General features: G+C 42.6%; 1 protein-coding gene across 2 annotated transcripts in view; it reads left to right on the forward strand.

Moving 5' to 3' along the window:
- The first annotated feature begins 1,455 nt into the window (after window positions 1-1,455).
- The window catches only part of nova1 (NOVA alternative splicing regulator 1), a 26,073-nt gene continuing 12,521 nt past the window's right edge, over window positions 1,456-15,007 (forward strand). Inside the window, exons 1-2 of one of the 2 annotated variants that reach the window (XM_081719729.1) lie at window positions 1,456-2,138; window positions 12,684-12,824. In XM_081719729.1, the coding sequence (XP_081575855.1) occupies window positions 2,135-2,138; window positions 12,684-12,824 (145 nt within the window). In that variant the 5' untranslated portion in view covers window positions 1,456-2,134. Of the gene's footprint in view, window positions 2,139-12,680; window positions 12,825-15,007 lie in introns of both variants that reach the window. The other variant, XM_027029514.3, reaches the window with a different exon arrangement.

Consider the following 15,007-nt stretch of genomic DNA (forward strand, 5'->3'; position numbering starts at 1 on the left):
TTTCCTTGGATTGCTGGGAAGAACGTGACGAAACGCCAACACAGTTAAGCCTGATAGCACCTGGATGTATTAGTGTTCAGCATTGAGAAGGGTTGAAGTCTGACAATACAGCATTTAAAGGAAGGGAGAGTTGTGTATGTCTTTCCTGCAGTATGGGTTGGTGCAAGATAAAGGTTTCTAGTCTATAAAATTAAGGTGCATACACTTTCTGACTGGAAAAGCAGTTTATATATATATATATATATATATATATATATATATATATATATATATATATATATATATATATATATATATATATAAATGAGAGAGGTTAATGTTGATTCTATATATATGGCCTTTGACATTTAGTAATGGACTGTTCATTGTCTGTTAATGCAAAGACATTTCACTGACTGGTAATGCCAAGTTAGCCCATAGTCACACCATTACTTAGCCTGTTGGAGTAGATGTGTATGTGTGTGTGTGTGTGTGTGTGTGTGTGTGTGTGTGTTTGAGGTTTTCATAGCAGATACAGTTGAAATGGTACATTAATGTTTCTGTTGGACATTGTGGCAGTGTTGTTTGTGCCTATATGATTGTATCTTGGTTTGTGGGATCGCAGATGTTGGTAATGTCTGTGTGGATGTGTGTGTGTGTATGTGAGTGTGCAGAAGCACACACATGCGCAAGGATGTGCGTGTGTGCCAGTAATGAGTGTGTGTGTTGATGTGCGTGTGTGCCAGTAATGAGTGTGTGTGTTGATGTGAGTGTGTGCCAGTAATGTGTGTGTGTGTGTTTCTGTGTGTGTGTGGATGTGAGTGTGTGTTAGCAGGAAGGACACAGGTGTCCTTGCAGTATGTGGTGACGTGAGTTGACTGTGAATGGGGCAGGTGGTGGAGGGGGAGGGGCTACAGAGAGGCCTCATGTATTCTAGAATGTCCAGTCCAAGCTCAGAACGTGATTGGTTTGTCTGAGCAGCCTCTCTGCTGCTCACACTGCGCAATACACACAGCAAAACACACACACACTTCACAATGGCACAACACACACAGCACAACATGCACACCCAGACCATATAGCCTATTTGTTGCTATGAGATGAAAAATGGCAGTATGCAAATGAAGAGTGACCATGGGGGTTAGCCAGGACGCCCCTCCCCCAGACAGCCTCCTGCACACACACGCACACGCTGGTTGGTATAGCTGTGTAGGGTTTACGGGCGGTGATTTAGACGCCAGCCCTCCACGCTCTCTGCAGCAGACCCTCCCTCCTATTCTCACATAGCGCTCTCTACCTCCCTCTGTCTCACGCTACCTCTCCCTCTGTCTCTCTCTACCTCCCTCTGTCTGGTCTTTCTTTATCCCCTTTTCAGATTCTCTCTCTCTTTGCATCATTTGTCTTTTTTCTTTCTCTTCCGCTCTCTCCCTTTGTGTTCTCCAACATGGCTGTCTGAGGTGCTCTCTGTACTTTCTCTCCACCTCACACAAGGTCACTCCCTCACTCTCTCTGCACCTCCACAACCTTCCCTCCATCCCACCATTCCGTTGTTCGCCCGAACATTGAGTGGGGCGCTATGTCTTTCGCTGTGCTGCGTCAAATAGGGGGGTGAAGAAGAAGAATGCCTGTATGTGTATGTGAGTGTGTGTGAGTGAGTGTGTGTTAGTGCATAAGTCTGCTTGTGTGTGTGTGTATGTGTGTGTGTGTGACGTTGAGGAGGGGTGCAGGGTGATTGGACGCGCTAGGTGCCTCTCTGTTCAATGCAGCAGCACGCCGGAGTTGTCTATGAATATGGATGAGTGAGATCGGAGAGGGTGATGCAGTAGGAAGATTCCCCCCTTCAGTCCTGCACTGCTTGAACAATACACTGCCTCTCTGTCTATGCCACACACACGTCCACACACGGCAGCTGCTGAGAGATCTGTCACCGTCACACAGACGCAGGGAGAGACGCAGCACTGGGGCTATAGAGAGTAGGACTCTATGACTCTCTTCCCTTGCGTCTCACAGACCAACCCGGGCAGCGAGGCTGACTGGCTGCATTCTTCGACGCCAGCGCGGTTCTCATGGTCATCCGTCCACCGGAGCCCCGCACTGCTGCTCCGCGTCCCGTGTTCATGGCTGTCTGAGCAAATCCGGACCACAGCTCGCCACAATGGGTGAGAGAGAGGGATCCAGCCCCCCTTTTGTTGACTTGTTGAATGCGGTGCGCCCGGATGAGTCGACTGCTTTTTTTTGTCTTTGTGTGTGTGCGTGTGTGTGTGTCTGTGTATGATTTTTTTCTTTGCTTGTCCTCTCTCAGTGTCCATTCATTCATCCCATGAGTCGGAGTGGGTTGTTCATCCTTGCTGAGTGTCCAGGACGGCCCCCCTTTTCACATGTCGGGGTGTGTGTGTGTGTGTGTGTGTGTATATTGGGGTGCTTACAATGCAATCCCTGTTGACCCACCCCCCTCATGTGCTTGCACAAAACTCCCTTGACACTTTAAGTGTGTGTGTATGAGTGTGTGAGTAACATGGCGAGAGCTGGTTTGGTCTGAGCCCAAATCTAGCTGACTGCGTTTGCGGCTGTGTTAGTTTGCTTCCCAGTCGAAATCACAGCAACAGATTGTCATATTTACCCTGGAGTGAGACGCAGGAAAACCTGTTACTCACAACGCGGCTTCTCCTCACACCTCCCCTCTCGTTACGAACACGCCGTGCTGCAGGGTGAGCGGGAGGATGAGGAGTAGGAGGAAGATGCCCCCCCCTCTGCTCTGGAGCCCAGTCTGCTTCACCACATAACCCGCTCGCCTCCAGAAAGACTGCAAGAGTTGTCGTGGAGACGATTGTCCGGGGGCGGGGGTGCTGTGAAGTCAGCCACTGATGAAGAGAGCAGAGTGAAGCTGTCCACGGTTTGCTTGCACACGCCAAGGTCAAACGCCTGCCTCGCCAGTGCAGCTCTGGGAACCAGCAGCAGTAATGGGTGTAGAGGGTTGTAGAGGTGTAGAGGTGTAGAAGGTGGAGGTTTTGAGGGTGTAGAGGGGTGAGGGGTTGTAGAGGTGTATGGGTGTAGAGGGTGGGGGTTGGAGAGGTACTAGTGTGTAGAGGTAGGGGTACTAGTTGGATAGGATTACTGTTGTGTAGGTGTATTGTTGTATAGGGGTACTGGTCTGAAGGGCTACTGGGGCTTATGGGTACTGGTTTGTAGATGTATTGTTGTGTAGGGGTACTGGTGTGTATGGGTACTGGGGCATATGGATACTAGTGTGTATGGGGGTAGGGGTATTGTTGTGTAGTGGTTATAGTGTGTAGGGGTACTGGTGTGTAGGGGTACTAGTGTGTAGGGGTATTGTGTAGTGGTCCTAATGTGGAGGAGTACTAGTCTGTAGGGGTATTTTTGTGTAGGGGTCCTAGTTTGTAGGGGTATTATTGTTTAGGGGTATTGTTGTGGACCTAGTGTGTAGGGGTATTGGTGTGTAGGGGTATTAGTTGTAGGGGTACTGATGTGTAGATGTATTGTTGTGTAGGGGTACTGGTGTGTATGGGTACTGGAGTGTAGGGGTATTGTTGTGAAGGGGTAGTGGTATTTAGGGGTACTAGTGTGTAGGGGTACTAGTGTGTAGGGGTACTAGTGTGTAGTGGTACTGTTGTGTAGGGTACTAGTGTGTAGGGTACGAGCATGTAGGGGGACTAGTGTGTAGTATTGTTGTGTAGGGGTACTAGTCTGTAGTGATATTGTTGTGTAAGGGTACTACTGTGTAGGGGTACTAGTGTGTAGGGGTATTGTACTGAACACTCTGTGTTCCCCAGTCATGTAAGCATTAGCGTCAGACCATGTGAAATGTGCAGTGTGTTTAGCTGTCTTGGGGATTTGGTCATAACACTTTACATGAGCAGTCACGTGAGGGTGGTGGGATTTTGCAGGTCACATGAGAGCCATAGCCACTGCACATTGGAGGGGTCATGTGGTCATGTAAAACACAGGGTCACAACTCAATGACTGTGGGAGCACACATTTTCCTGTTCTGCTACATTCAATTGCCATCAAATTTGTGTTGAAACCGTCACCTCTTATCTGTGTGATGTAAACACCCTCCACCTTTCACTGTCTGCTACAACCCTGTGCTTACAATTCTGATCAGCTTCCGAAACATTGTCTAGTGGAGCTTTGTTTAGTACCGGCAGATTCAACAGAAACCTTACAACCAACAAAACCCTTTGGAGTGCATGTAACGTGCAGGACCCAAACCCCTCAGAATGTTTAGACCTCTTGGAACTATCAAAATCTTCAGAAGTAGTAGATCAGTGGGCTCTGATTCAGTTTAACGGAGTCCACACTGATAAAGCACCAGCTCACGCCCCCCTTTAACCGCTCTCTCGTTGAGAAGATTGAGATCTGTTCTGTGAGAGTTTGTATGTGTGTGTGTTACTGCAGTTCAGTGTGTGAATCGGAGTTGTATCATTAGGTGTCAGTCAGGCAGAGGGCTCGGGGAGGGGAGGGGAGTGATGTCAAAGCGATGATGTAATGCATATCCCACTGCGCACCTGTGCTGCTGCAGAACGCAGGTAGGTGACTGCCTGCTGGGGCTGAGGGCCCTGACCCTCCCAACCAGACCCTCCCATACAGACCCTCCCATACAGACCCTCCCACCCAGACCCTCCCATACAGACCCTCCCATACAGACCCTCCCATACAGACCCAGCCGTACAGACTCACCCATATAGATGCTCAAATATAAACCTTCCCATCCAGACCCTCACATACAGACCTTACCATTACAGACACTCCCATAAAGACCCTCCTGCCTTGACCCCCACCCTTATCCAATCCCTCCCATACAGACCTACCTTTGCCCATGCAGTTTAACACATCATCATGAGCTGCAGGCTGAAGCTGAGGGACCTCCCTTAGTGACGGATATTTAGACTGATTATTTAACAGATGAGTTTCTCGAGCACAAAGAGCAGAGAGATGGAGAGATAGAGGGAGAAAGGAAGAGATGGAGACAGGGAGAGTGAAAGGGAGAGATGGAGAAGGAGAGAGGAATGAAATGATAGAATGTCAGCACTGCAGATAGTAGCTTTCAGATTTAAATTAAAGGGGAAAGGCAGCTCAGATGCTCCTGCACTTTAATGAATGGACTGTATGTGTTGGGAAAATGGGGAGATTGTTTTCAACATGTGATTCTTGAATTTTCTTTTAGCATTTAAATTCTGCTGGAGTATCATCAGTGCCAGCACAGCTGCACCCAGGAAACATGGGTCTCCTTTCTATCTTTTTCGTTTTCTTTCTTTCTTTTTCTTTCTTTCTTTCTTTCTTTCTTTCTTTCTTTCTTTCTTTCTTTCTTTCTTTCTTTCTTTCTCTATCTATCTATCTATCTATCTATCTATCTATCTATCTATCTATCTATCTATCTATCTATCTATCTATCTATCTATCTATCTATCTATCTATCTATCTATCTATCTATCCCTTATTCATTCCAACTGCCTCTATGTCTGTTTTGCATGCAGGAACTGCTATTTTCTCTGAGATGGATTATTTTCTCTGTGATGGATTGATCTTTTCCGATGAGTCTTCCCATTTAGAAGTCGATTGCATATGCCTGGGCTGGTCACATTTATCCTTGGATAGTGTCAATTAGGTTTATCTAGATTTTCCATATTGCTCTAGTGTTGATTAGATTTAGCTGTATAGGACTGGTTGCTCTGGTATCGATTAGTGGTGCCTTCCAGCAAGAAAGAAGTATTTGCTCAAATGACCCCAAATGGATAAGGGGTCTGAGCAGTGCCAGTTGTGTAGTGTGCTATGAAGTGCATATAAGTGTGAATTGAAGTTTGCTATTTAGGGGATTTGGAAAGTGCCCAATTCATCTTCTCTTTAAAGGATTTACAATTATTAGAGGGAATCAGAACTTAGAATATATATGTAGGGTTCCTTACCTTATTGGAAATCATGTGGTATTTTTTAATTATTATGATTTCTTATAATTATTATGATATGTGATTAACTACTACATGGATTCCCGTGTTTTACAGGGTTCACTGAATTCACTGATGTTCTACTGGTGCTCAAAACTGCTCCTCATAGAGCTCATAGTGCCTTTTAATCCTGGTGCAAATTGGCAATAGACGTCATGAAGTACAAAAGGGTATTCAGTCACAAAATTAAAAACTAAAACCTGAAATACACACACACACACACACACACACACACACACACACACACACTCTAATACACCATTCCCACATTCCTAACACTAATACACCATGCCCACACTAATACACCACGCCCACATTCCTCACACTAATACACCACGCCAACATTCCTCACATTAATACACCACGCCCACACTAATACACCACTCCCACATTCCTCACACTAATACACCATGCCCACACTAATACACCATACCCACATTCCTCACACTAATACACCACACCCACACTAATACACCACTCCCACATTCCTTACACTAATACACCACACCCGCATTCCTCACACTAATACACCATGCCCACACTAATATACCACTCCCACATTCCTCACACTAATACACCATGCCCACATTCCTCACATTAATACACCACACCCACACTAATACACCACGCCCACATTCTTCACACTAATATACCATGCCCACATTCCTCATACTAACACACCACTCCTACATTCCTCACACTAATACACCACGCCCACATTCCTCACACTAACACACCATGCCCACACTAATACACCACACCTACATTCCTCACACTAATACACCATGCCCACACTAATACACCACACCCACATTCCTCACACTAATACACCATGCCCACATTCCTCACATTAATACACCCCGCCCACACTAATACACCACTCCCACATTCCTCACACTAATATACCACGCCCACATTCCTCATACTAACACACCACGCCCACATTCCTCACACTAACACACCACACCCACATTCCTCACACTAATACACCATGCCCACACAATACACCACACCCACATTCCTCACACTAATACACCACGCCCACACTAATACACCACGCCCACATTCCTCACACTAATACACCACGCCCACACTAATACACCACTCCCACATTCCTCACACTAACACACCACGCCCACATTCCTCACACTAATACACCATGCCCACACTAATACACCACACCCACATTCCTCACACTAATAGACCACTCCCACATTCCTCACACTAACACACCACGCCCACATTCCTCACACTAACACACTCATCTCATGGCCTCTCTACTCTCTGTCTGCCTCTCTCTGTGTAACTCTGTCTATCTCTCTCACTCTCTCTCTCACTCTCACTTTCTCTCTGCAGTAGTATGGGGGTCAGCTCCAGTAAATTGAGGGCAGGAGAGTGTGTGGAGCTCATCTTATCGCTCTGATTTATTACAGGCACTTGAACTAGCCTACAGACTCTGTACATGTCCCACAACACACACCACACACACACACACACACACACTGAAATAGCCCTTCCTCTGAGCCACTGATTACTAACAGTGATGTCATAGATGAATTGATAGAACAGACTAAACTAACCTACAAAAAACAATATAACCAGAGAATAATGAGTGATGTCATAGCCAATAGAATAGCAGTGATGTCACAGAGGAAATGATAGAACTAGTAGAATAGCAGTGATGTCACAGAGGAAATGATAGAACTAGTAGAATAGCAGTGATGTCACAGAGGAAATGATAGAACTAGTAGAATAGCAGTGATGTCACAGAGGAACTGATACAACCAATAGAATAGCAGTGATGTCACAGAGAAAACAATAGAGCCAATAGCATAGCAGTGATGTCACAGAGGAATCACCTGAACTAACAGACTGTCTAGTGATGTCATAGAGAAAACTGTAGAAACAAAAAATGTCCAGTGATGTTACATAAGAAGTGATCAAACTAACACGTGTCTATGTTTGAAAAGATTTCCACAGAAAACAGAATATTTTATCGTTTGATAAATTTCACACAGAACACCACAGCCTTGGGTCTTCTTCCTAGTAATCTACAGCCTCTGTGTGTGTGTGTGTGTGTGTGTGTGTGTGTGTGTGTGTGTGTGTGTGTGTGTGTGTGTGTGTGTGTGTGTGGTTATTCCCAGAACATATGATTGACTCAGTGGCTGTATCCTCCAGGACACATCTGAAGATTTAACTTCCATATGTTGGAGCTCTTGCTGCCATCCAGTCAATTCTACAGAAGCCCATGGCCCGATACAGCCGTCCACTGTAGTGCTCGAGCTGGGCTGATATTCACTAAGATCACATATTGTGATATTTTCATTTACAGTTAATCAATTTAACTGAAATTCATATTCCACAATATATTGATATTGTCATGGCACGGCCCCCTGCTCCTGGACTCCTTGTGTGTGTGTGTGCGTGTGTGTGTGTGTGTGTGTCTATTGCCACACACAAATGAGGGCCCTTATTTAATTGGTCATGTGTTACACCTGTCCTTGATTATCGTCTTTGTTTGTGTGTGTATTTAAGGTCTTCTTTGGTTATCAGTTTTGTCTGTGTTTGACTCCGTATTCTCTGTGCAGACTGTGTTTATTCCACTCAGCTGTGTTTTACAGTTTGTTGTGTCTTTCAGCATAGTTGTTCTTTGTGTTTTAAGTTGAGTTTGATATTGTGTTAATAAATACCTGTGTTGTTTGAACCACGGCACACCTCTGCATCCTGTCTCACCTTCCCACATTACACATTTATTAAAACGTATAACTGAATAATAAAATAAAGAAATGAAATGATGCACAGTAACAGTCAAAGGTTTTGAGAGAACTGATGGAATGTTTTCATCAGAATTATCATAATATAGTTTGTGGTGATAAAATAGTTTATGCCTACATTTATTTGTAGAATTGTATATTTGTATATATCTGTATGTATATATATATATATATATATATATATATATATATATATATATATATATATATATGAATTGATTTTCCAAACAAAATATGTATTTTTATAAACTATAATATTGAATTAATAATGTACATGTAAATTTAATTTGAACTCCACTCACAAATAGTTTCATTTTAAACTGTAGTGCCTCATGCTATGTGAATATGTGAGAATTTCCGTTTCATTAGATATCATATGTACCTCATAAAGCTGCTTAAGAGGTCTTCAGGTTTGAAATGACCTAATCAAAATCAAGCAAATGGCCCAAAATGGATGGATGACATGAAATAATGAGAAGAAAAAAGAAGGAAAAGAAAGAAGTGATCGTGCATTCTTTTACACCATCACAAGCTCACAGCATCACAAGCTCACAGCATCACAAGCTCACACCATCACAAGCTCACACCATCACAAGCTCACAGCATCACTGCTGCCTTGGAGCGCTCCAGCGTGTGATGTAAAATAAAATGTGTATCTTTGGAGTTCCAACATAATTGGCCATTGCTAACTACATCAGGATCTCATGTGTTGCTCACAGTGACTGTTACTGTTCTGGATTTGGGTTTCTGTAAAACAGAATTATGGAATGTTGCTGTGTATTTGGGTTTCTGGACAAGCATTATGGGATATTTTGATGCTTCCACGATATGTCTCACTCTTCCTTGGATCTGAAAGTCCAGGCCTAGGTGCCACTCCTGGATTGATGACAGAACTTTGTTCTGCTGTACTGTACAGACCTGCTGTTCCATCGGGTGTTGGGCTGAGGATGTGAGGCATGCTGTGTGTGTGTGTGTGTGTGTGTGTAGGGGGGTGTGGGTGGGGGTGGGGGTGCTGTGTTCATGCAGATAAATTTAGCCATGTGGCAGCCTGAAGCAGGTCACTGTCCTCTGCAAGAGGAAATAAAAGTGGGACAGTAAAAGAATCAGCGTGAAATAGACAGAGAGAGAGAGAGAGAGAGGGAGAGAGAAAGAGGAAGAGAGAGAGACAGGGCAATAATTATACAGAAAGGAGCATGGCTGTGTTGTCAGGATAAATTGTAATTTCCTGTTGTAAGTTCCTCATAGTTTGACACTAGACTCTATCTGCTCTGGATTTTGAGCCTGTGCGTTAATGTCTGCTGGGTGCTTAGTGGTGGGGCAGTGGACTTCAGCTTTGTGATCCTACCAAAGATGATATACTGGTACTGGTTCTGTAACAGATACTTTTACTGTTACTGTTACTATTACTGATACTGATACTGATACTGTAACAGATACTGGTACTGTTACTATTACTGATACTGGTACTGATACTGATACTGTTACTGTTACTGTTCCTATTACTGATACTGATACTGATACTGTAACAGATACTGTTACTGTTACTGTTACTATTACTGATACTGGTACTGTAACAGATACTGTTACTGTTACTATTACTGATACTGGTACTGTAACAGATACTGTTACTGTTACTGTTGCTGTTACTGTTATTGTTACTGATACTGGTACTGTTACTATTACTGTTACTATTACTGATACTAGCACTGATACTGTAACAGATACTGATACTGTTACTATTACTGATACTGGTACTGATACTGTTACTGTTACTGATACTCTTACTATTACTGATACTGGCACTATTACAGGTACTGGTACTGGTACTGGTACTGGTACTGGTACTGATACTGGTACTGTTACTATTACTGATACTGGTACTGATACTGATACTCTTACTATTACTGATACTGGCACTGATACTGTAACAGATACTGATACTGTTACTATTACTGATACTGGTACTGATACTGATACTGTAACAGATACTGTTACTGATACTCTTACTGTTACTGATACTGGCACTGTTACTGTTACTGATACTGATACTGATACTGATACTGATACTGGTACTGATACTGATACTGGTACTGGTACCGGTACTGTTACTGTTACTATTACTATTACTGTTACTGATACTGGTACTGTTACTATTACTGATACTGGTACTGATACTGATACTGTAACAGATACTGTTACTGATACTCTTACTATTACTGATACTGTTACTGTTACTGATACTCTTGCTGTTATTTTTACTGTTACTGTCAGTTAAAATTTGTGTGGCCTATGGTGGCATACCATAACTCCATCTCTCCATCATTCCTCTATCACTCTATCATTCATCACTCCATCATTCCTCCAGCTCTTCATCATTCCTCCATCACCCCATCATTCCTTCATCATTCCTCCATCATTCCATCATTCCTCCAGCACTCCATCATGCCATCATTCCTCATGAATATCACTGGAGCTGTGTTATCACGTCTACCGTGTTATCATCACATATCTAGTGTATTGTGTTATCACGTCAAGTGTGTTGTGCTATCATGTGTCTAATGTGTTGTGCTATTATGTGTAGCGTGTTATCACATGTTTACCATGTTGTGTTATCACATTTTCCATGTGGTTTTCACATGTCTAGCATGTTGTGCTCTCATATGTCTACTGTGTTGTGTTTTCACATCTATTGTGTTGTGTTATCACATGTCTAGCATATTGTGTTATCACATATCTAACATGTTGTGCTCTCACATGTCTAACATGTTGTGCTCTCACATGTCTAGCGTGTTGTGCTTTCACATCTCTATCGTGGTCTCACATGCCTAGTGTTTTATGTAATCACATGTCTATTGTGTTGTGCAATCACATGTCTAACATGTTGTGCTCTCACGTCTAGCATGTTGTGTAATCACATGTCTAATGTGCTGTGCTCTCCCAATGCCTAGTGTGTTGTGTAATCACATACGTAATGTGTTGTGTAATCACATGTCTAGCATATTGTGTAATCACATGTCTAATGTGTTGTGCTCTCACATGTGTAGCTTGTTGTGTAATCACATGCGTAACATGTTGTGCTCTCACATGTCTAGTATTTTGTGTAATCACAGGTCTAACGTGTTGTGCTCTCACATGTCTAGTATGTTGTGTAATCACAGGTCTAACGTGTTGTGCTCTCACATGTCTAGTATGTTGTGTAATCACAGGTCTAACGTGTTATGCTCTCACATGTCTAGTGTGTTGTGTAATCACTTGCGTAAAGTGTTATCTAATCACATTTCTAACATGTTGTGTAATCACATGTCTAGTGTATTGTGTAATCAGTTGCCTAATGTGTTGTTCTCTCACATGTCTAGTTGTCATAAATTCTAAACTGGCTTAAGTTTTACATTCCAGTTCCAGTCGTGCGGTTCTTATCATGTGGAGTTGACCTTTGTCTGGACCATGTTTCAAAGCCAGAGCTGCACTGACCAACAGTTGTGTAATGTGGAATCGTTGCAGATTGTTTTAGGCTTGTAGAGTAGGGGTCTGGTTGTGTAATGTGCACATTGCTTTAGGCTTTTGGGTTAAAGTCAGTATTACACAGTCACATGGCTTCTCTCCTCTAAAAGCGCCCCTCTTCCTTTTTCAAATGGCACATTCTAAAAGATCCCCCCCCCCCACACACACACACACACGTGACCCTCACTGTGGTCTACATGTGGCCTTCACTTTATTTTGCTTCTTAACTCATCACCATTTTTCTGTTTAAGTTTTACCTGAACTACCTTGAAATGCCACTGCAATAAAGTGTATTATATTTTATTTTTGTTTAATTTTTTAAAAGATTGTTGTTATTTAAATGTACTAATGAGAGACTGATTTTTGATCCTGTGTTTTGTGGGTGGGTATGTGTGGGTATGTTTGTGTGGATGTATGTATGTGTGTGTGTGTGTGTGTGTGTGTGTGTGTGTGTACTGTGTAGAAGAGGGGGAGTACTTCCTGAAAGTTCTGATCCCCAGTTACGCAGCCGGTTCCATTATTGGTAAAGGAGGACAGACTATAGTTCAGCTACAGAAGGAGACCGGGGCCACCATTAAACTGTCCAAATCTAAAGACTTCTACCCAGGTAAGACACACACACAGAATAAACCAACATGTTTGTTGTCTATGTCAGGCCATGATATGTTTCTCTGTACTTACATACTTGTTTGAATATATGTTTGTGAGTAACACAGCACTGTCTGAACAGCCCATCAAACTGTAGTCCAATGGGCCTGTGGAAGCCCTAAAGGCTGGTGTCAGTTTCACAGACACATCTGTAGCCACAAACAGCGTGGATTCCTTGGCCTTCATGTTGATTAGTGTTGTTCAGACTGCTTCCCTGTCTCTGACCCGACCTCTGACCCCGACCCTAATCCTGTCTCTGACCCCAACCCTAACCCTGTCTCTGACCCCGACCACTATCTCTGACCCTGACCCTAACCCTGAGTCTGACCTTAACCCCAACTCTGACCCTGATGCTAACCCCACCAAGACAATGTTATATATAATTGCATCCTAAAGAGAAAATGTTAAATGTTCAAATAATTTTAACACACAGTTAATAGTAATTAAACCAAACTTTGTGAGACCTAACATATGTACTCACATTGTTAGACACACACTGCTGAACATCTACAGCATTTAGCTGACACTTTTATCCAAAGTGACTTACAATTATGATTGAGTACAACTTGAGAAATTTAGGGTTAAGGACCTTTCTCAGGAGTCCAGCACACACACAAACACACACATTCTCTCTCTCTCTTTCTCTCACACACAGACACACACAAACACACACACACCCACACACAAAGAATGAGGTAGAGATTGTTCTTTAGGTTCTGGATAGAGAGATCTGCATGAAATAAACTCACATCTGACATTCTGAAATGAGTTAAAAACTTAATTCTTTCATTTTTCGATGCACTGTAGGACATACTAGGCTATGTTGCTGGCCATTCTGAAGGTCTCAACTCAAGACGATAGTTTCATTATTTAAGTAAATTACCATAAATGCAGAGTCATGAATTTAAGAATAATAAATTATTTCTTAAAATAAAGAATAAAACAAAATAATGCCTTAAGGCTAAAAAAACTATATATTTAAAATGCTTTCTAAAATAAAAGTCCCTGAGGTTTAACAGTCCAGCTTGATACACCTTTTCTGTAAAAAACACTGTAGCTATGCTTAAATATTGGTGTGACTGTGTTAGTGTGTGTGTTTGTAATTGGTGTGGTTGTGCTGTTTTTGTCTGACTGGTTTTGTATGTGTTTATGACCATGACTATGGCTGGACAGTGAAGTGCAAAGGTATGGGAATAATCTGGATTTTCCTGTCATACAACGTGATACATGTTATACTGAAATAATGATGAAATGACATTTTGCAATTATTTGGAAAAATATGACATGACCTAACTTGAACTAACTTGACTTAGCATGATTTAACATGACCTAACTTGACCTATCATGACCTAACATGACCTAATTCCTTTTACTTTATGCAACCATAAGATATGAGTCTTTGAAAATGTCTTTGCAGGAGAGAGAGAGAGAAATTATGCTCAGGCTGTGGGTGCTGGCTACTTTGTGTGTGGAACTGCTGTGTTTACACATAGGGTTAGGGTTATAGGGTTAGGGTTAGGGTAATAGGATTATAGGGTTAGGGTTATAGGGTTATAGGGTTAGGGTAATAGGATTATAGGGTTAGGGTAATAGGATTATAGGGTTAGGGTTAGGGTAATAGGATTATAGGGTTAGGGTAATAGGATTATAGGGTTATATGGTTAGAGTTATAGGGTTTAGGGTTAGGATTATATGGTTAGGGTTATAGGGTTAGAGTTAGGGTTAAAGCTAGAGTTAGGATTATAGGGTTAGGGTTATATGGTTAGGGTTATAGGGTCAGGGCTATAGGGTTATATGGTTAGCATTATAGGATTAGGGTTATAAGGTTATATGGTTGGGGTTATATGGTTGGGGTTATATGGTTAGGGTTTTAGGGTTAGGATTATAGGATTAGGGTTATATGGTTAGGGTTATAGGGTTAGGGTTATATGGTTGGGGTTATAGGGTTGGGGTTATATGGTTGGGTTATATGGTTAGGGTTATGGTTTTAGGGTTAGGATTATAGGATTAGGGTTATAGGGTTAGGGTTATATGGTTAGGGTTATAGGGTTAGGGTTATAGGGTTAGGGTTATATGGTTAGGGTTAGGGCTGTAGGATCACGGTTATGGGGTTAGGGTTAAAGGGTTGGGATTATAGGGTTA

This window comes from Electrophorus electricus, chromosome 8 (assembly GCF_041902795.1).
Source record: "Electrophorus electricus isolate QZ-2024a chromosome 8, ASM4190279v1, whole genome shotgun sequence".
NCBI classification, from domain to species: Eukaryota; Metazoa; Chordata; class Actinopteri; order Gymnotiformes; family Gymnotidae; genus Electrophorus; species Electrophorus electricus.